Source organism: Dreissena polymorpha, chromosome 4, assembly GCF_020536995.1.
Source record: "Dreissena polymorpha isolate Duluth1 chromosome 4, UMN_Dpol_1.0, whole genome shotgun sequence".
In the NCBI taxonomy this organism is placed as follows: Eukaryota; Metazoa; Mollusca; class Bivalvia; order Myida; family Dreissenidae; genus Dreissena; species Dreissena polymorpha.
Genome location: NC_068358.1, coordinates 38,274,833 through 38,297,431, shown reverse-complemented (window position 1 = coordinate 38,297,431; position 22,599 = coordinate 38,274,833). Strand labels below are relative to the sequence as shown.

Genomic DNA, 22,599 nt, shown 5'->3' with positions numbered 1-22,599 from the left:
GGCTCCAAGAATTGTAATAGAAGCGAAGACCGACTGATCGCAGAAAGACACCATATCCACTACTGTGACTTTAAAATATTGTTTGAAATTCCCTGTATTAAAATAAATTTAGTTATAATACTTATTTTTTAAAACATTAACCAAGATGAAAGCAATGCAAACAACAATATACATTTAAAAAAAAAACTTACCTTTTTCACTTCTTGCATGTAGAGGAGACCACTATCTTGCTCAGATTTGGGTATGAAGTCTGCTTCATCCAGTTTGTCATAGTAACCCTTCTCATAGCTCGAATCTGAATGCATTCCACCATGTTGAATTTTTGTGTTCAAATTAATTTCGTGAGAAGAAGTTGATGATGCAGAGGAGAATGAGGATGAAGAAGAATCAATCAGTTGAGGATCGACCTCATTCGACTCTATGATGATGCTAGAAGAGTTGAGCCCCTTTCTTCGATTATACCAGCATATTTTCACGATGAGTAGAATCATGACAACAGACAGAACTGCGGTAACTATGACAATACCCACTACAATCCAAAGATTTGCTTGTGCAACTTTGTCCACCATGTTTAACTCTACTTCTATAACTTCAATCAGAAGTTCTGTCCAAGTCTGTATAGGTGAGGCTCCACCATCTTTCACTCTCAGATACAAGAGAAACCTGTGACCGATTTCTGTCTGGTGTAAACTGCGATTGAGCGTAAGCTTTCCAGAACTTAAGTTTAGGTTGAATGCATAACTTGAATTATCCTGATCTATGTAATAATAGAGCTTTGAGTTTTCATCAGAATCCAGATCATGTGCATCTATCTGCAAAATGTCACTGAAAACCGGCATGGTGAACCGAACTCTAAATGTATTGTCATACTCATTAGGGTAAACAATTTCAGGAGCATTGTCGTTGACGTCAGTGACAAATATTGTGACCCGAGCCGAGCTTGTTCTTCCTCCCATGTCCATAGCGTATACATAGAATTCATGAAAAGCAACCTTCTCACGATCTAGCTGCTTGCTGATAGTTATTATCCCAGATTCATTAAATTTAAAATATTCCCGCACATTTGGATCCTCTGGAAATTTCAACAAAACTGTTCCATTAGGACCATTGTCTGGATCACTTGCGGAAATGTTTCCCACAATCCAACCAACCTTAGCATCTTCTGACACAGAGAATGTTATCGGGTTTAGAAAAAACTCCGGGTCATTATCATTTATGTCCAAGATTGTCACAACAATAGTTCCCGTCGATATTAAATTCGAATCACCCCCATCTTCAGCAAAAACGCGAAAAATCATTCGATCACCATATTTTTCTCTGTCAATACTTGAATTCACTAAAATTAGTCCAGAAAAAGGGTCAATTTTAAAAAGACCTTTTGATTCAGAATGCAATGAATATGAAACTTTCCCAAATTTCCCACTGTCCTTATCAATAGCAGAAACCGTTAACAAACTACTACCAAAAGGACTATTCTCATTTACAACAGCTATGTAAGTCTGTTGGACAAAGTCAGGTGCATTGTCATTGGCATCCTGCACTAAAACTATAAAATGCTTGACAGTTCTTTTAGGAGGAATCCCAGAATCTTCACAATCTATGGTAACATTGTGACTAGCTTTGGTTTCGCGGTCCAATTCCCGACGAAGCACAATTTTGTAGTTGTTTGCAACTTCTGTGCTCACAATATCAAAGCTATCGTCCAATATATTGCAATTAACGAGACCATTTTCGTTTGAATCGATGTCGAGCACTTCCAGAAGCAAGACAAAACTCCCAGTTTCTGCTGACTCAGTTATCAGGGTACCGCTGGGGGGTTGATTAATATTGATGACTGGAGAGTTATCATTCATGTCAATCACTTTTAAGAACACACTGACGGAGGAAGATTTAAAATTAACTCCACCGTCATATGCAATAACCTCAAAACCAAATTCTTTGTCTTTTTCATAGTCGATTATTCCTTTAGCTACTATATCCCCATTAGACTGAACACCAAATAAATTGGTCACATGATCTGAAATGCGGCTACTGAATCTGTATGAAACCATTCCATTTTCTCCAGAATCCCGATCGGTTGCACGTAGCTGCAGGACCGTAGAATTTAAAGGTATGTTTTCCTCAACTGAGGTATTGTAGGTTCTTTGTTGGAAAGTTGGAACATTGTCGTTGATATCAGTAACAAATATTTGCAGCGATAAACTCCCAGTTTTTGGAACATCACCACCATCAACTGCCAGAAGAACAATTTCATATGATTTCCTCGATTCATAATCCAAACTCGATTTCAGAGCCAAAACAAATTCCAACACATCATTTTCAGTGTGAACTTTCAACGAAAATGTCCCAGTTTCTGACATTAGCAGATAACTCTTAACTGAATTGTTTCGACTCTGATCTAAATCCACTGCAGCTCCTGAAAGAATCGACTCCCCTGGATTCTTTGACTCTGGAATGTAAAGGGGATTTTGTATACTGGAAAACTTGGGAGTGTTATCATTTTCATCTAGAATGTTTATGTCTATCCTGATCATTTTTGTCATTTCACCAATGTCGATGGCATACACCCCGACAAAGAACTGCATGAGACAAGTCTCAAAGCAGTCTGGAAACATTTCCCGATCAATCCGCTCTCTGGTCCACAATAGACTGGTATTAGCCTCAATCCGAAAGTAAGAGAGATACTTGTTTCCAGGGGTGGGTAGTACCTGGAACTGTAGTCTCTTGAATTGTTCGTTGGTGAGGTTCTGGAAGAGTTCACTCTCGATTCCGATGCTTCCGATGAAGGTACCTGGGGGCTTTTCTTCCCGGACATCGTATTTTACTATCGCATCCTCCTGACCCAAAATATGATTAATCAAAAGCAAGATCAAAGCCTGCAGGAAGAAGCCTTTCACTTCAGTCTTGTGCAAGATGGCCATGTTGGTACCGTTTGATGGACAAAATGCTGACTAAAATGTGGCATGCATTGCAGTCATGATTATGCCTCCTCCAGTCATCTGAAAATAAATAAACAATCATCAACATATCTAAAATATAAGCCAGTAAATAAAACTGATTGTAATTAAGCATAAAAATTAATATGCAAATCAAAATGTTTACACTTTGTATTATATGACGAGTTAGCAAGAGTTATAACACTGTTTAAGCCTAAAATTTCCTCTGAACAGTTTACTTAACTGATATGTGACAATGCTAAAAAAGCATATTTAGAAGAAAATGAAGAATAAATCTTGAATTAGTGCACTTATATCATGCCATAAATAAAATATGATTTTATATCATAAGATCTCTGATACATTTGTGTTTACATTAAAATACAAAGCACATCACACAGCTGCAACAAAATCTCAGTCAGAAAAGATACCATACTAAGTCCAGCACATGCAAACTGCATGTGTTCACACTAGTACGAGAAAGGCATGTTTACCAAACTCGGACAGTTTGCATTTCGTGAATCATGTTTGCACAAGAAATGTATCCATCGGCAGAGAAAACCCTGTTTGCACAGAGTTCCCCTAAGTACAAGTGTATATAGCCCAACAATGACACACAGATGGAGAATTGGTGCTTCAAACTATTTTTCTGTTCGGCTAATTGAGCTAGCAAACAAATGTAAGAAAATATTTTCACTTATTCGTATTTATACAGTTCATTTCCGCAGGTTAAACTTGCCAAACACAGAAAGACTTTTTGACACCTGCTTCAAGTGCAGGAATATAGAGATGATAAGGCTCTTGTGTTAAAGCTAATAAACAAATATTGCCCACAAATTTTCTAAAATCTTAGCACTATAAAAGAGCCACTGAATAAATAATTAAATCACTTTTTTGTAAACAAGACCCCATGCCATTATGAAGTAAACGCTTACTTTAATATAATGATGATTTCAAAGCAAAATGCAGCAGGGTTTTTGCACAACATTTGACAATGTTTTAAAAAGATGAAATAATTTGTCAAAACAAACACTTCTGAATCTCTTGATAATCTGTCTTAAGACTGTCCTAAGACCTTTGATTCTATCCTTATGTGTAAACAGATGATCCCGTTATAGGAAAGTTGTGCATTTGCTTGTGTACTAGTTTAATTGGATTACTGATGTAACATTGTGAAAAAAATGAATTTCATTAAATACAAACAGTTCTTCAGTTGACAAAAAAACAAGGTAAAATCACTTCATATCTGAAAAATACACTTTTTTTTTATCTCAAAGATACAAATTTTTCATTCTGTTCTGAAATTGTGTTTTAAAGTAAATTTGTCGGAAGTTTCTTTAATTCATAGAAGTAAATTTATTATGTATAGAGTGGCAATATAATATGCAGTATATGCTTTATGTTCATGCTAAACAAGTAGAGCACTTCAGAACAAAGTTAAACTAATTAACTTGATGAACCTTAATGACTGAATACTTTTTGTACCCAGCACAAATGTCTGATAATTCTAACAAAATACATGCTGATATTAAATCTTTGTCTTTCAATAAGAAAGACAATGACAATTATCATTATTAAACTCCCAATTGTATACAATGCAAAAGTTAGTTTCCAAATCAGCACAAGTTTTATCATACAGATCTTCTATGAGTTGCAAAAATATTTGTCCAATCATTAAACAAAAATCATTTTAAAGTATATGCATTATCCTTCTCTATTATAGGCCTCAGAACATACATTTCTTCAGTCGCTTGCATAGCTTTTCATTAACTAATGGACCAACATCCTCATGTTTCAACTTCTTTGCAGAATTTGATATTTCATAAGTATATACTATTTAATTACAAACATGAAATTATTTATGATATTACTGTCATCTTTTTGCCCATTTAACATCCTATTATTTATAATTTTATATATATTTGTTGTTTTCACTTTGATTTAATATTCATTTTTCACAGAGAACCACAGTGATTTTAAAATCTGATAATTATAGAGTAGACTTTACATCCGCAAATTCGAATGGATTTCTGTTTTTTTAATTGTATAGGTCAGGCATGGCAAAATTAGAAAAAATCTGCCGGTCATCCGGACAGGCATTTCAGAAAATGTGCCGGTCCGGAGAAAATTTAGCCGGACCGTAAAGCAACAACAACTTAACTAGAAAATTCAAAAATGGCAGCGATCACATCTTGATCTCTTTATTCAACCGGCCGTTAAATTGATTTTAATCGCTTAGAGGTTACACTGGCAGCTAATTGGTGTTAATCGGTTGTGTAATGTCAATCATGTTGTGAAAAATTCGCGTGTCAGTTTTTATTACATGTATTCCCTATTAGAACGGTTCGGTGCGATAATTTCAATAACGTATGTGCAAGCCGAATAATTATCAAATTTAAGTTATTCGAAACGATTTAAACATTCTTACTTTAATATGATTGCAGTTTGGAGCGGCTGTTAAAATATACTGCGCACAGTACAAAACACGTTACCTGACATTTAATGATTAAGGCATTTCATTTTTCAGAACGTTTACTAGTAATTAATTAAATAAAAAAGACGATTTATTTACATGCTAACGCAGTGTAATTGTTAACAGAGATTCATTTTCATTTTTGACCAGTATCAGAAAGTCCCCGGGAAGTACGTTTTTTTACATGGCACTGCATATGATGCAATAAAAACATTTCTTTGTACATGTATCGTATTGCATTCAATCTAAATTTAAATTCGCTCGTCCAATGAAAGCTCTGCCCCATAATGCACTGTACTCTTTACACTTATGAAAAATGGCGTATGCATATGGTTGTGTTGATCACGATACCATATTTTATTGTCCTTATCCTACTCGAAAAATATGTAAAAGCTATCAAGATCTTTTTTGTTAGAACGCAGTTGGCGATTTTGCAAACGAGTTTAAAGTAGGTGTTGTGTAACAAGTTGGATTTGCTAATTGTACGTAACAAACCTACAGCAAACATCAAAACAACGAGCGATTTCATTTTCATGATGTAGTAAGCGATTTGCTCTTCGAATTTTCAACTTGAAAAAAAAAGATTTGTTTGCAATCATTTCACATTTTGCCGGTCACCAGGACCGACATTCTTGTTAAACCTGCCGGACCAAATTGAAATCTGCCGGTCAGGACCGGCGGACCGGCAATTTCGCCAAGCCTGATAGGTCCATGTACTTAATATCATATTCAGTACATCAAAATACAAAGTCAACCTGTACTCTTAAAAAAATCAAGTGTTGTATCTTCATACTGTAATCCCCATTTCTTTGATTGATACACCTTACAAGAGGGTTCGAGAAAGAGCTACTGTTAAAACATGACATAAAGCACTCAGAGGGAACAAACAAAGTCAACCTAATGTCCTCAATTGCTATTGTAGCTTGGCTTACTATAGAGTCAACACTTCAGGTCATCTTGAACTTATATACCCAATCGAGGCATTTTACATCAATTAAAGACCGCTCGTTGAAATAGGTAAGTATTGGGAGTTAGTTATCCAACTGAAGGGCCATCAAGTTGTTTGTCATTGTTCTGTACAGATTCTATTCTAGTTAAGTAAGCACAGACAGGTGGGCCACATTTTCAGCCTTCCAGGTTTTACAAGTTTATAACAAATAAAGGCAGTATAAATGCTGGATCTTACAAGGCAAACTTATAATGCCTACAACTTCTGCAAAATCAAATATAAATTTATTTTTTTAATTTTTATTTGAAAATGTTTTCAAGTACTGTTAAAACTTTGCACCGAGATTTACCATGACTCCCAAAAACTAATTTTGACTGTACAAACAACCTTCAAATAATGCATAAATTTATAAAATAAGATTATTACCATTAATAAACATTTTATGTTTTCTCAATCATATCTTTTTCTCCTTTGTTAGCTTTTAATAGCTTTAATAAAAAGTTCCATAAACTATGAAATTGGAAGACAATCATGAGAATTTATTACGTGTTTATTCTTTAATACTATCCATGACAAAATTGCAAACATTGAATAATACAACCATTTTTCTAAACCTGTGCCATATTTGAAAAAAGTTTTTATATAATAGTAAGAAATACACATTTGGTGCAAAATGATACCCACATAATGCACCTACATAATAATTTAAATATTAATCAGTTACGTTTTTTAAATGATCAAAAACTTTCTGCGCTTACTGGTGTAACAAAATTAACATCACATTCAAGGTATTTTTATTCATTGCATTTTTTTAAATTATTGCTTAAAAACACAATTACAAATTGATTTCAATTAAATAATAATAAAAATTATAATTACTACAATATAGAAAGATAATAAAAATTATTGTCAAACATATTATTATATTTTATTAAAACATAAACAACATACCTCATAAAAGCAATTTTCAACTCCTCACTTATATCCACAGACTCTTCACAGCAATAAATTCCAAGTGCCTGTGTTTTTTTTAATCACTTCTAAAGCAAATTCTCTCAACAATCACAACACCAGTCGAAAAGAAAAAAATATCCATACAACCCTCTGTCAGTCCTTCAATTCATACACTCAAAGGTTGCAAAAAACCAACTGAGAGCCTCTCCGCTTTAAAACCCCAGGACCCCTATTGTCGGCTAAATGAAACTGTGATCGGTTTAAGCGTAAATTATAACCTCCGAGCACCGAACAATAACGCAGAGACAGTCAAGATGGGTTATGGGCCTAATCTTATTTACCCACAAGTACCCAAACAAATTATTCATTTGTCAGGACCTATAATATCATTAGAAAACAATGATTACTTCAAATTTGGCCCAATACAAACATTCTCTGTTTTCAATGAGTTTACGAGGCTTGCCAGGATTTTCATACATTTGAATAAAGACCAACTCTGGTAACGGAACTAATAGGTAATAAACTGAGTCTAGTTTAAGCCGAGAATGAAGTAGGACATAAATATAATAACTGCAATTTCTGCAATTGTTTTTTGCTTGTTTTATTGTTGTACCATTTTCCTCCCATTTTGGTCTCCTTTTTTATGTGCGGCTCAATTACTTAATTTTCAAAGGACTTAGATTTAACAGATAAAAAACGATGATTTGAAAAATGAACATAATTATTTGTCAATTTTATAATTACCTGCAATTTTGGTGTCCACTGGACATCTAGTCTGACAACAAATTTTCTTTGTTTTTCAGTCAAGATTGTGTTCCCAATTCTTCCACTCTAAGTTCAATAGTCTTAAAAAAATAAGTACAGCCCAACAATAATACCATTTTTACCAGGTTTTGTATTTATTACATTTGATGTTATAAGGTAGTATTTAATAATAATCTAACACAAAGTGCAAAAAACCAGAACATTAATTTATCCAGAACACATGATTTAAGTCATAGAGTTTAAATATTACAAATGTAATTATATAATGTACATTCAAGCACTTGGCATTTCAATGTCTGTTTTTCATTTTTATAGAGGATTGCTATGTCAGTAAATGGCCAATATCAATCTTAGCAAAGAATGGTTTACTAATATGTTTGTTGATTAAAAAAAAATCCACAAAAATCAACCAATAAGATTGACCAGACAGACACAAAAGATTACTAACATATTATGTATAATAAATGAACCTTTCAGATACAAAGAGGTCAAATTCATGATTTGCTGCAACTAATTATCGCTGCATACATGATGAACATAATCCTGTATTTTATGTATATTAAGATAATGTAAGCCTACTTAATATACAAAAGATTAATTATCAATAACCAATATTGTATTGATGTCTCTCATGCCCCGCTGTTTTATCAAATGATACCCCACCCATACCTGCAGCAACTGTTTGAATAAATTATGAATACAAAATACATCACTCTATATACCATCAATTGTTTGCCGTTATGAAAATATTTGTAATTCTTGTATTATTTTTTTTACAAATATTCTTCAGTATTCAATATTTATATAACAAATAACCCTTATTTTTTCAATTAAAAACATTTTTCTGTATTTTTCTTTAAACAAGCTGATTTCTCCTTAGTAAGACAGAGTAATTTTTGTTGATGGTATAGTCAGAAAAGATAAATATGTAATAAAGTCATAAAAAGGAATATCAAAACTTAACATATTCTCGACTCATCAAACAAAGCCATTTTAAAACGCAAGTAACAGTGATGTTTTTTTTGTAAACCTATCAGTTTACTCCTTGGCGGAGTTTAAGCCAACTTGGTTTTTTGCTTGACAAAATAATTGACAATAAATTAGTTTATATTTTAAGACCCAAATGTAATGGAGTTTTAAACCTGCTGATGTAAGATATACAGTGCATGGATCATTAATTTTTGCCACGCATGATGATCTTCAGTATCATTTGTGACCACTTGTCATATTTGCAATATCATCTACAATAATTAATATGCAAAAAAGATGTTTAAACATTAAGTAGGTATTTATATAAAATTTATACACATCCAATTTCCTATAAATGCTCAAATAAAAAAGAAATATGGTACATAAAAACGACTCATGCATTAATTTGGACAAATAGTAGATTTTTTAACATATAAAACAACATTCAACACAAAATAATGGAAGTTCAGAAAAATGTATTGCTGTTTTTTGTCCCAAATAATTCAGCAACATAATTTCATCTTTGCCATAATTTGTATTACAAAATAATAATTGAACACATTGGCTCTATTTTACGATGGTAAACATGCAATTTATAAATGAGCATGCTTATAATATTTTATTTTTTAATGGTATTTTACATTTTATTGATTGAAGCAAATCTTTAGTTCCTTGTTTTTTATTTAATGGGTTAATAGACGGCATTAAATTTTCTTAAAATTTGTACTGATGATCCTACAATGAGTTTAAATCTTTTGTGGAACTTTGATAAATTTTGTGAAAGAAGTTAAGTAAAACGAGGCCCCGATTAAATAAATGTGTTTATTATATAAACTGATGGCATTTTTTATTGTAAATTTATATGAATAATAATATTTCATACAATATTTTGCTTTTTGAAGAGATGTATTTGTATGTTGGACTACAATAGCAGTCTTTATAAGATAGAAAAATGCTATTACATTTTTGTTATTCAATATAAATTAAATTCTATGAAGTGAACATAATATAATTTCCTTTCCCATGGTCTTTTCTGATTGAATGAAACAAAATAGTACAATGTAAAAACTCACATTTAAATGCTTTATCATTAACAATAACATCTGTTGTCCACTGACTTTGTTTAAAAATTTCAATGACTTTAGTGTCAATAAAAACTTTTCATTAAATTTAAAAGCAAATAACCAATAGTGGCCGTGTCCAACCAGCATTTAATTGTTCCCATTATTTGCCAACTTGATTTTTGCCCCAAATATTGTTAGTTCAGTGTAAGGTGACATATAATTGAAATAAAAGTTTTATTGAAATTCTGGCCTGGATTGTGCTTTCTGTTTAGATAGAGGAGCTGAAATTCATTCTTTACGTTATAAAATGAATACACAGGCCTGGTTATTTTATGAGAATACATTACAATTACTGCTATACCCAATAATTATTATTATGTTTCCCAATATGTTTACTGCTATCTTCACATATTTCGATGTTTTTTCTTGTCATACTGAAAAACATATTGAAACTTAAAAGACATGGTTACATTAAGTATGCAAATAGAAAATCAATTGTCAAAACAAGAGATGTGTATGCCAGAAACACAATTCCCTCCTACTGCGCCGCTTTGGTTTATTTTAATTTTTTATCATTTGGCAGGTACAGATAATTAACTACCTTTAAAGCTTATTACTTCCCTTGGTTTTGTTTTTTTACCTTTGACCTTGAAGGATGACATTGACCTTGGCCTTTCACCACTCAAAATGTGCAGCTCCATGAGATACACATGCATGCCAATATCAAGTTGCTATCTTCAATATTGCAAAAGTTGTGGCCAATGTTAAAAGTTTTCGGACAGACGGACGGACGGACGGATGGACAGACAGACAGTGCAAATGCTATATGCCACCCTACCGGGGGCATACAAAGTGTTTACAGCAAGCAAAATTTGTATTTGATTTATATTTCAGCAGCATTGATATTATATACAACACAACTTTGCTTCAAATTAAACCCAAATAATTATTTTGATTGAACATTAATTTATAATTGTATCAATACCCATATCAGTAAATGTCAAAATTCAATAACTACATTTTAAGAAATTAGCATTACAAACCTTAATATAATTCTGTGCCCAAACGAAATATTTTCAGTTTTGTTTTATTTAGTGTTTGTTAGCCGTTTTGTGTATCCTCTTTTATCACAATCTTACTTTTCACAGTGTGTTTTATTAATATATTTTATCATTTTTTGTTACAGTCCATGCATGTTTTTGATGCCATTCTAAGATTATTATTTTTTTTGTTCACAAATTAAAAACGCGAAACCAAATGTCAACAAAATAGTGTAATATAAGGCACAGAGTTTTAAAATTTGACAAAAGAAACTTGCAGAAATCTGTAACAGATAATTTTTGGTAAACTAAGAACCTGTAAACTTTAGGTGTATGTTTTGTAATTAAATTATATTGTTAAAAGTTAAATCAGAGTTTGAGTTGATTCCCCAAGTCATTGTATTCTAGATGCAATACTCACAAAGGCAGAGGAAATAAGTTTGTAAAATCTATTTGCTTATAAGATTGCACATGAAATAATAATACTATTGAATACAAATAAAAAATGAGGATGATATTTAAAATAACAAAAAAATAAACAAATATAATCATAATAAATTAATATATAAAAACTACTTATTACAGTATAATACTCTACATTTTACTTACTATAGCTGAATACACACCCTCAGTTTCCAATTGTTCACTCTTTTTCTGCTATAGATATTGATTCACAGAAAAACACAAAAAGAATATCATAACTTTAAAATGAACTTGAAATTATATTTATTTATCCCACACTCAAACGATAAATGGTCAGTCATCCAGATATTCAAACCAAATAAATCATAACTGTCTTCTTTCCTCCTTTAAGCTTTGGGAATCATTTTTAACCTTTGACCTCAACTTCACAAGTGACTTCGAAAATAATACATCTAAAAAAGTAAAGCATAGACTTTTGCCTCTTAAAGTGTTTTTTTTCCGCCCAAAACTATGCCTTTTGGCTCCACTACAGTGCAAGAAAAACAACAGATAACTACATAGCAACAATCTGATCATATGTGTGCTAAAACCGTCTTTGCACCCAATAATAGGTATATTGGCTCCCATTTTCTCTCCGGTGGTCAACACAATTTGAGTCTCTGTCATAATGGAACCAGAAAATTAGCACAAATTATCACCACCCTTACTGTTGTCAAGAAGACTAGAATGTCTGCTACACTGAATCAGAACTTAATTTAACTATTTAAGTCCCATACCCAACAGTGTAGTTGAACATGCGGTATACCACCTTACAACAACAAAAGTAAGCGAGGGTAGGCCAGGGGGGAGATGATAATGCTAATCTAAAACATTTGGAAAACATAATATTTTATGTAACTGAAAAATAATGGATTCTTTACAGACTTCATTTGAATAAATCATTTAATGTTAACAAATTAAAGACTTAAATGCTAGTAAATCTCGAGATCTTAGCTTAAAAGACGTAAGTAAAAACATATTTGTTTCAGAGCAATCGTTTATTGGCTAATTGGCACATGTTTAAGCCTGTTTTTTTGGGTAGAACTAGTACTTCACTCACAGGATCTAACTCCTGATCCAGGTAGAAAAAACACACCACATCCCCTACACCACTGAAACTGCAAAGTAAGGAATAATTTAAAACAACAAAACACAAGAATTATTGAAGGTGGTTCTAGGTTAGAGGCCAGGTGACCACGAGAACTGAGGGCGAGTTGAATATTCTGAGGCTAAAACACACTACATGTATTCCCACAAACTCATTACTACACCTGGTGACATGTTTTCTATGGGTCAACCACAAACCTGTGTTACCACCGCCGCCATGGCATGTGAACAATGTTGCATCATGGGATACCAATTATATTCCCCCCATCTCTTTGTAATAACATAAAATATCGACAGTCGCCACAAAAGTTTTAGCTGCAATTAACATGTCACAGATCAAGACCGTGGTCAGCAATTATCACTTTTTTGTCATTTGAAATTTCAAAACATAAGTTTTGGAATATTTTATGTATCTCCATAGGGATTATTCTCACTGTATAGCCACAGTAACAAATGGAAGCAGGATATTAATAGTTATTCGCCATACATTTGTATTGTTTAAGTGTGGTCAGATTGTTTAAAAAATAAAATTCTAAAATTGCTTTAATAAGGAGCTCAAACATTTTGTCACCAGTTGGCTATTGTATTTTCTGGTCATAACTTGAACTGTGAACTAATGAATTAATGTCCAAAAAACATGTTAAAACAATTCTTATATTATGTTTTAACAAATAAATTGTTTCCAAATAAATAAAATTTGTTCAAAAGCATTCAACATTTAAATAATTCACTTTAGAGCTGTACAATACTTTTTGCAACAAACATATTCCATCTGTCCTACTTAAAATCACAAATTACATCCTTTTAAATTGTTTAAGAATAAAATCTTATTTACAATTCATTATGACTTTACTAAATGTTCTATAACTTCAAAGCCCGAGTCATATTAAAAACAACACTAATATATTTCTATTTTACAGCCGAGGATAATGAGCACATTTTTTAGACTGGCTTAGATTAAAATGACATTTTAATGATAAAATGCCTTTTTGGCAGCCTATTTTATACACACAGATCTCCATCAAAAAGTGTTAACTGCCATTTTTTGCTTTTTTCTCAGGTGTTCATGGCTTCCATGGACCCCTATAGAGATTTGGACCGTTTCTGACCTGAACATTGACAATCTGTTGACAAAATGTATCAACATTTACTAGCGTTTATTGATGGAAATCCTAATGAAAATGCCACATATTTTTTCATAGGTAATTCATGATTATTCGAAAAAAATAAAAGACAGGGAGTAATTATACATTTTACGAACATGTAATGCTGATCATGAAGTCATGAAATTATTAATATGAATATTTTGTTTCAATAATTCTGGTAGTTCGTTGAATTTTTTGCTCTAGCCTTGTTTATTTACATTTTGACATGAACCCCCCTTTAAATGTCATTGAAAAATTATGAACTAATAAACAAGAACTGTTCATATCAAGAATATGAAATGCAAATGAGACACTACAATTTATAATAAAGAAAACAGTTCAAGAATGTTTCATGCATTCCTAGATTCATTAACTGACATAAACTGTGCATTTATATGAATAGCCTGTCATATATTTTGTTTATACATTATTTATAACTGTTCAAGACTTAAGACAATGCAAAGTATGTGAACAATCCTTAATACCGTAATATTTAACGCAAACTTGACCCCAGAGCCATGTCAAATTCAAGAAATTTTACATACATTTCAAGATTGATACAGTTCTTAGTATTTTCACATTTTTTCATGATCTTCGTAGATGAACTTTTGGGGACCACAGACAAACAGTTTTGCATTTTGTTGGTTGTTGATAAAATACTAACAATTTGCACAAGCAACATTTTATTGCTAGATGTGTTTTATTGTATATGTCACTATTGTATCATAATTATATCTCTTCTGAAGACCAAAATCCCCTTTAATCTATTCCAGACATTAGTAAAATGGTTCAAAACAACAAATGACATAAAACAGCCAATGAAAAAGTAGTATTTTCCCACCAAAGCTGTTTGTGGTTTTTTAATGGCATAAATATTCATGAGGACAGACAGTTTTCCTAAACGTTCCCATGTTAAACATTGATGGGTCTCTGATTGATGGTCATGGAAATCAATAGTATTCAACTGGCAATAAACATCTCTGCACAGGCCCACTGGTAATCTGAACATCCACCAGAATAGTGGACAAAAACATACATCAGATTATTTGCTGTCATAAATAAGATTTGACATGATCAGGATATATTAATTTTGTAACAAATTAAAAAAACACACTGAAATCCAAGAATAATTTCATTATAAGTTAACAAATAATCTGCAATTAAATGATGCAAAAATATAGTTCATGACAATTGTGTTGGATCTGGAAGGTATTTGTAACAAAGTTTTAAAAACTAAAATCCAAGAAAAAAATAATTATTAAAAAATTTATGTAGATATTTCGCTTCCTAAATCTTAAAATCAGTACATTCCACTTCAACAATTACCAACCCACAACAACTTGCAACACCTACCCATGAAAACTCACGAAGACCTATCAAAAGCCTTGTTAAACAATCGGTGTCAAATATGGCCACTTGAGATGGGCAATTTCGTTGTCCATTTTCAATTGAAGATTGCCAATTTTGTTAGAATTTGCCACTTCACACATCCTTATCTGAGAACTGCCAAAGCATTTAACTTCAATCATTTTAACATACTAATGACAACAAGACCTGAATATCGCGAGGTGTGTGTTATGAAATCTTGCCGATGATAGTCTTGTTTAATGTTCAAATTACTTACTAAAAGCAATCTGTCCCATGAGAGCGACTACAATCATTGAGAGCAAATATTGACACCCTGGGCTTGGAGTGTTCCGTGTATGCATTGCAAGAGCACCGGATATTGTATCCATCCTATCAATCCATGTCAACACAGCATTTGTAAGTTAATATACCACGTATTGCCTATATGTGTCCCCACTCGGTAAAATGCCTTACCCCCATTTGTATAATACCCCTAAATAAAAATCTAATTAAAGTCTTCATTTAACTTAAATAATCAAAATAAAAGGATTGTTATGCAGTTTTACTAAAATATGTTATAACTTGGCAATTTAAATTGACTTGTCTCATGTTAAATGCACACTCATATAAAAATATTAAGTACCTGGGGCTATTTATTTTGGAATATATGGTAAACTTAATTCTTTTACATTTTGCTCAGTGCCAATACCTATTATCAACAGATAAAACAGTACCAATAGATCCTAATGGCATCCTAAGTGTTATCAATATTTGACCAAATATGACTGCATGCACTATGGGTTCTTTTTAAATTCTGCACACACATATAATACCGGGTATGGCATGTAAATCATGAGGCTTCAAGGATTAATTGCATATACACTGTAAAGTCAATATAGTGCGGTCCATTATAACGCGGTGTCCAATATAACGAGGGGGGTGCTTGGATCTCGTTTTTTTCTCCAACTTTCCATTTCTGATTAAAATCCATGTTATGCAACTTCATGTATTTTCAGAAAATTAAAATATGGCGGCGTTCAGTCAGCTTGATTTCTTTATACTTTAGTTTAACTGTTTTAAATCGATTAGAGGTTAAACAACATTCAACAGCTAATTGGTGTTGATCTGTTGTGTAATGTCAATAAAGGTGTGAAAAACTTGTGAGTCAGTGTTTATTACATGTATTTCCCATCAGAGCGGTTCATTGTATAAACTATGGATGTGTTATCGTTTATTATATGCTATACATGCTTGATAAATAAAAAGATCTTTGTGCATGTTTCAGTACGTGTGCGAAAAATAAATTAAATAATCCTGACAATTTATTTACATGCTAACGCAGTATACTTGTTAACAGAGATTAACTTTAATGTTTGCCCGTTATCAGAAAGTCCCCGGTAAGCACGTTTTTTACATGCCGTGTATGACACAATAAAGCATTTCTTTGTACGTGTATCGCATTGCATTCAATCTCAATTAAAAATTGATCTTCCAATTTAAGCTCTGTCCCATTTAAGCTCTTTTTCTGAAAAATGGCGTCGGCATATGGATGTGTTTATGAAATTCATGCACATATTTCTCGTCATAAATGTTAAAGATTAATTTTTTCGTAAGTGATGTTGTAATTATATTGGATTATCGGATACATGTGCACATTAGAAAAGCTGTATGTATACTGTTATTGTTCGATTCGGTTTATATGCATGTATTTGCAGATGACAACACATCATGGCAATACACAGGACCTATATTATAGGCTATTCTTTACCTGTTTTTATAGCGCCCTGCAATAAATGAGCTCAAAACTTATAACGCTGTCCGTTTATAACGCTGTTGAGTGGCTTGGACCCCGTCACTCGTTATATTGGAGTTCCAGTGTACCATGGTTACACAAGTATTCAAACAGGTTTTTTTATGTGTTACAAACTTAACAGTGTCATGTATATGTATACTCAATCTATTGTTTCATTAATATATTTTTAGGTAATATAAATATACACTCCTTGCTGTTTTTTTATATATTGACACAAAAAACGCTAAAACTTTCTAAAACATTATGTGTCTATTGGGCACGGATGCCCTGCATTTCAATTTTGTCTAAAAACTCTGCTTTAGTCCAAAACTAACTATTTATGGACAAATATGACTTTGACCTCTTAGTGTGACCTTGATCTGTAAGATATTGAGAAGTGTTATACACGCCACACACATTGTCACAGTAGTCATTTGTAGTAGGTTTTCTTAAAATTGCTAGATACATGACAAAGTTACAGGCTGGACAAGCTGTTTTATGGCAAATTTTATCCATGACCTCTACTTCTAAATTTGACCTCTGAGACAGGGAGATAGGTATTACACACAAAATGCAGTCTCCACATGGTGGTCATTAAAAGTAAATAATTTAAACAAGAGGACCAAGATGGCCCTAGTTCACTCACCTTTTTTTACAAGGCCTTGTTCATTGCTTAGTTGAAAATTCGGTACTCTAGAGCATATTAGATTGGTTCTCTGCTGTTTACTTTTGAAGTGTGAGCATAATTATGATTAATTCTGATTGAGTACTGTCCATTTGCATTGTTTTTTTGCAATGCAAACATTTGCAAGTAATGCTAATTCTACATGTGTTTTCAAGGTTTTTGTAAGATTTGGACCTCGTGACAAAGATTTTGATCCCACATTACCCAATGTCAAACTTTGCATACATATCATCAAGAAATACATCCTGGTCAAGTACCATCATTATTGGACCAAAACTATGGCCTTTTGTGTGTTTACAAGGTTTTTGAAAGAATAGACCTCATTACCTAGATTTTCTCCCCACATTACCAGACATCAAACTTGACCTAGATATTGTCCAGACAAACATCCTGGTCAAGTTTCATCATTATTGAACCAAAACTCTGGCGTATGGAGTGTTTACAAGGTTTTTGTAAGATTTGACCTGGTGACCTATATTTTGACCCCTCATAACCAAACATCAAACTTTGCATAAAAAAAATAAATATTATGACCAAGATTCATAAAATCTGAAACCAAAATTGTGACCTCTAAAGTGTTTACAAGGATTTTGTATAATAAACATTTTGACAATCTAAGGGCAATAATTCTGGCATTTAGTATGTGATTTTGCTCATTATCAATCTTGAATTAGATCTTGTTGGAAGCCATGTACTGTAAAACCATTATTAATCATCAGGCATTAATTTTCGTGTATTCCGTCAGTCGACTGATTGACGAATTCAAGATCGTAACGAACAATTATGTCCCATATTTGAACACATTATAAAGACTGAATTACCAAAGGCATGAGGCCCTAAAATCCAACGTAATCCACGCATAAATACTCCGTATGTTTCGTTATCAAGATTAATCCGGTTTTGACACAAAAGGGTGTAGATTACACAGTGTACTTAACTGACACATGACATTGCTCTAAAACGCGAGTGCAGTACAGCTTTATTGACTGCGTTGACTTCGTTTAGGTAGAATAGTAATGATTAGCGCTAATTGTTAATAACTTTATTTCCAATTGTGTGTATTGTGTTTTTCAGTGTTGTTGCAATTATACAGCCTCCACGCAGCGGATCTTGATCAAAGACAACAAGAAACCTTCGGAGACGGGTGATGCTCCCCAAAGGTTTTTTTGGTCACAATATTGCACTATATATTCAGAAAAAAGGAAACGTCTTGAGGGGCATAACTTTGGACAAAATAATACGATAGATGGTTTAGCAACTTAAAAATTTCAAAGGGCCATAACTCTCTAAATAAATAATCTAACCAGAACCCACAAATAACATGCACATCTCCTCAAGGTAGTTAAGCTTCCCATAAAGCTTCATTGAATTCCAGTCAGTAGTTGGGGGGACATGAATTGCACTATATGTATATTTTATAGAAAATTTCAAAGGGCCATAACTCTGTGAAAAATCATCCGACCAGAACCGGCTGATAATATGCACATCTCCTCTTGGTAGTGAAGCTTTCCATAAAGTTGAATTGAATTCCGGTCATTAATTGCTGAGAAATAGCCCGGACAAAAATTGTGCGCGGACAGACGAAGCGACAACTATATGCTCCCCCCAAAAATGTTGGGGGAGCATAATACACAAAATTAAAAGATGATGATGAGTGATCAACACCTGACTTATATACATTTTCCGCATTGATTACAAATATATACAGATTATATTGATTTGTGTTTGTTTGTTTGCGTTTAACTACAATACAGATGTAAAAATGCTTTATATATTAATTATTGACAGCTTTGACAAGTTTTAAGATACATGTTTCCAATCAGTGTTACTTGTAGCGATTGAAAACGCAACAGGTAAAGAGAAATTAGCAATCATGACCATTAGTTCCATCCAAACGTAGGGTATTTGTTTACAAAAAAATCACTTATTTTTGCACAATTTTCAGGAAATCCCCGGAAAGCACGTTTTTTCAAATGACTGAGTATGACGCAATAAAACATTGCATTGTATCCTATTGCATTTAGTCTAATTTAAACTCATTCGTCCATTGGTTGTTACAATTAAATCTGAACTGTGCCCTATGAAACCGCTGTCCCATTATGCACTGTTAATTGTACACTTCACAAAATTATTGTACTTAAAGTGATAAAATATTTACGATGCAAAACTCTTGAAACTTTATTGAAAATTGACCAAATAGTTATTAATTGATTATAACACTCGTTAACTGTTATTCGGTCCCACTAATCCGCTAATCTTATTAATGATACACTAATGTGGGCCAATTACTGATCACCTGATAGCAAGAGACCAGTATATTGACATGTGACAAACAGGCCCCACCTCCTGCAAGTGACTCTCAAGTGTCCTCCCTCTTTCCCTACTAAAATTTATCGCAACCGCGATATATTTCGGACAAACAAATTGGAAATTGACTGATAGTGAAGCATTTTTTTTTTTCAAAGTCAGGAATTGGCGAACTTAAGTGCTGACGAAAACGTAATTTTTATAAAAATGACCAAATTTCGTGCTGGCGAAAATAAATGGTTTCACAGTAGCTTCTCAGCAACTTTGATAAAGAATGCTTGAGAAATGTGAATGCTAGAGTGTTTACAAACCAAATGTGGACGGACGGACGACGGACAAAGACCGATCCTAAAACCTCACCTGAGCAATAAGGTGAGCTATAAAGTGGTTTTTTTTACCGACCTGAGCCATTCGCCAATTTGTCTCCGATATCCATAAAACCAATGTCTTGACTAAGTTTCACGATGATTAGGCAAAAAATTGACTTCTAGAGTATTCACAAGGTTTCTCTTAATAAATAGTCATATCAGGTAAACTGCCCCATCCCCCCTGGCGGCCATGTTTTTAGACCGAACGAGACCATTTTCGAACTCATATGAGATATAAATAAAACCAATGTTTTGTTTTCACCAAGTTTCATGATGATTGGGCAAAAAATGTGACTTCGAGAGTGTTCACAAGCTTTTTTTACTAAATAAATATAAGGAGAATGCGCTGTCCCCCCCCCCCCCCCCCACCCCTGGCAGCCATGTTTTTCAACAGACCGGAACCATTATGATTTTCGAACTCAACTCACGTATATAGGAAACAAAATAATGTTCTGACCAAATTTCATGAAAATTGGACCAAAAATGTGACTTCTAGAGTGTTAATATGTTTTCACTGTATACATTTAGAGAAAACTGCCCAGCCCCTTGGTGGCCATGTTTTTTCACCGATCTGGACCATTTTCAAATTTGTCCCAGATATCAATAAAACCAATGTTTTGACCAAGTTTCATGATGATTGGGCAAAGATTGTGAGTTCTAGAGTGTTCAAAAGGTTTCTCTATAGCCAAATAAGGAAAACTTCCCCGCCCACTGGCGGCAATGTTTTTCAACGGACCGGAACCACATTTGAACTCAACCAACGTATCATTAAGACAATCATTTTACAAAGTTACATGAAGATTGGGCATAAAATGCGACTTCTACAGTGTTTACAAGGTTTTTCTTTTTTTTTACCTAGTGACCTAGTTTTTAGCCCAACATGACCCAGTTTCAAACTTGATCAAGGTATCATTGGGACAAATCTTCTGACAAAGTTTTATGAAGATCGGAAAGAACTGTGGCCTCTAGAGTGTTTACAATGTTACTCCATAGCCAAATAAGGAAAACTGCCCCGCCCACTGGTGGCCATGTTTTTCAACGGACTAGAACCACTTAAACTCAGCCAACATATCATTAAGACAAACATTTTGACAAAGTTACATGAAGATTGGGCATGAAATGTCTACAGTGTTTACAAGGTTTTTCTTTTTTTTGACCTAGTGACCTAGTTTTTAACCCAACATCACCCAGTTTCAAACTCAATCGAGGTATCATTGGGATAAATCTTCTGACCAAGTTTCATGAAGATCGGACTAGAAATGTGGCCTTTAGAGTGTTAACAAGGTTTCTCTATGGTCAAATTAGGAAAACTGCCCCGCCCACTAGCGGCCATCTTTTTCAACGGACTGGAACCACTTTTGAACTCAACCAACGTATCATTAAGACAAACATTTTGACAAAGTTACATGAAGATTGGGCATGAAATGTGACTTCTACAGTGTTTACAAGGTTTTTCTTTTTTTTTACCTAGTGACCTAGTTTTTGACCCAGCATGACCAAGTTTTGAACTCGATCGAGGCATTATTGGGACAAATTTTGTGACCAAGTTTCATGAAGATCCGACAAGAAATGTGGCCTCTAGAGTGTTTACAAACCAAATGTGGACGACGGACGCACAGACGACAGACAAAGACCGATCACAAAAGCTCATCTGAGCAATCAGGTGAGCTAAAAATCTTTGATGAATGACAAAGTGACAAATTTGACTTTTGACCTCTAAGTATGACCTTGACCTTTTAGGAAAAAGGACAGTTGTTAAACACAAAATGTTGTCTTATGATAGTTTTAGCCTAGTTATTTAAAAATCCATATGGCAGAGTCATGGCTGAGAAAGGAATGCTTTAAGCTGATTTATGGAAAAACATGAATTTGACCTCTAAGTGTGACCTAGACATTTGCCATAGAAAGAAGGGTGTTACACGCGAAAAAAGATTCCTTGTGATGGTGGACATTTGAAGTTAATTCTAAATTCATCAATAAATGGGAAAGTTATGGCTGAGACATTTATTTTGCACAGACTGCTATGTGCCGCCTTCTTTGAAGGGAGTTGGGGGCTTAAAAAGGTTAAGTCTTGTTCATTTTTATATAAGTAATCGAATCCTCCAAATGCCTTTGAAAAGATACCTTTTAAAAAATACATAACAAGAGATGTGTTTGTCAGAAACACAATGCCCCCTATTGCGCCGCTTTGAAATAAAATTTCAATATATCATTTGGAAGGTTTAGAAATTATCTC

General features: G+C 33.3%; 1 protein-coding gene across 4 annotated transcripts in view; it reads right to left on the bottom strand.

Moving 5' to 3' along the window:
- LOC127878899 (protocadherin beta-15-like) overlaps positions 1-22,599 on the bottom strand; it is a 44,207-nt gene that overhangs the window by 5,569 nt on the left and 16,039 nt on the right. For all 4 annotated transcript variants that reach the window (XM_052425430.1, XM_052425431.1, XM_052425434.1 and 1 more), the window contains one exon: positions 192-2,999. In XM_052425430.1, the coding sequence (XP_052281390.1) occupies positions 192-2,921 (2,730 nt within the window). In that variant the 5' untranslated portion in view covers positions 2,922-2,999. The remainder of the gene's footprint in view (positions 1-191; positions 3,000-22,599) is intronic.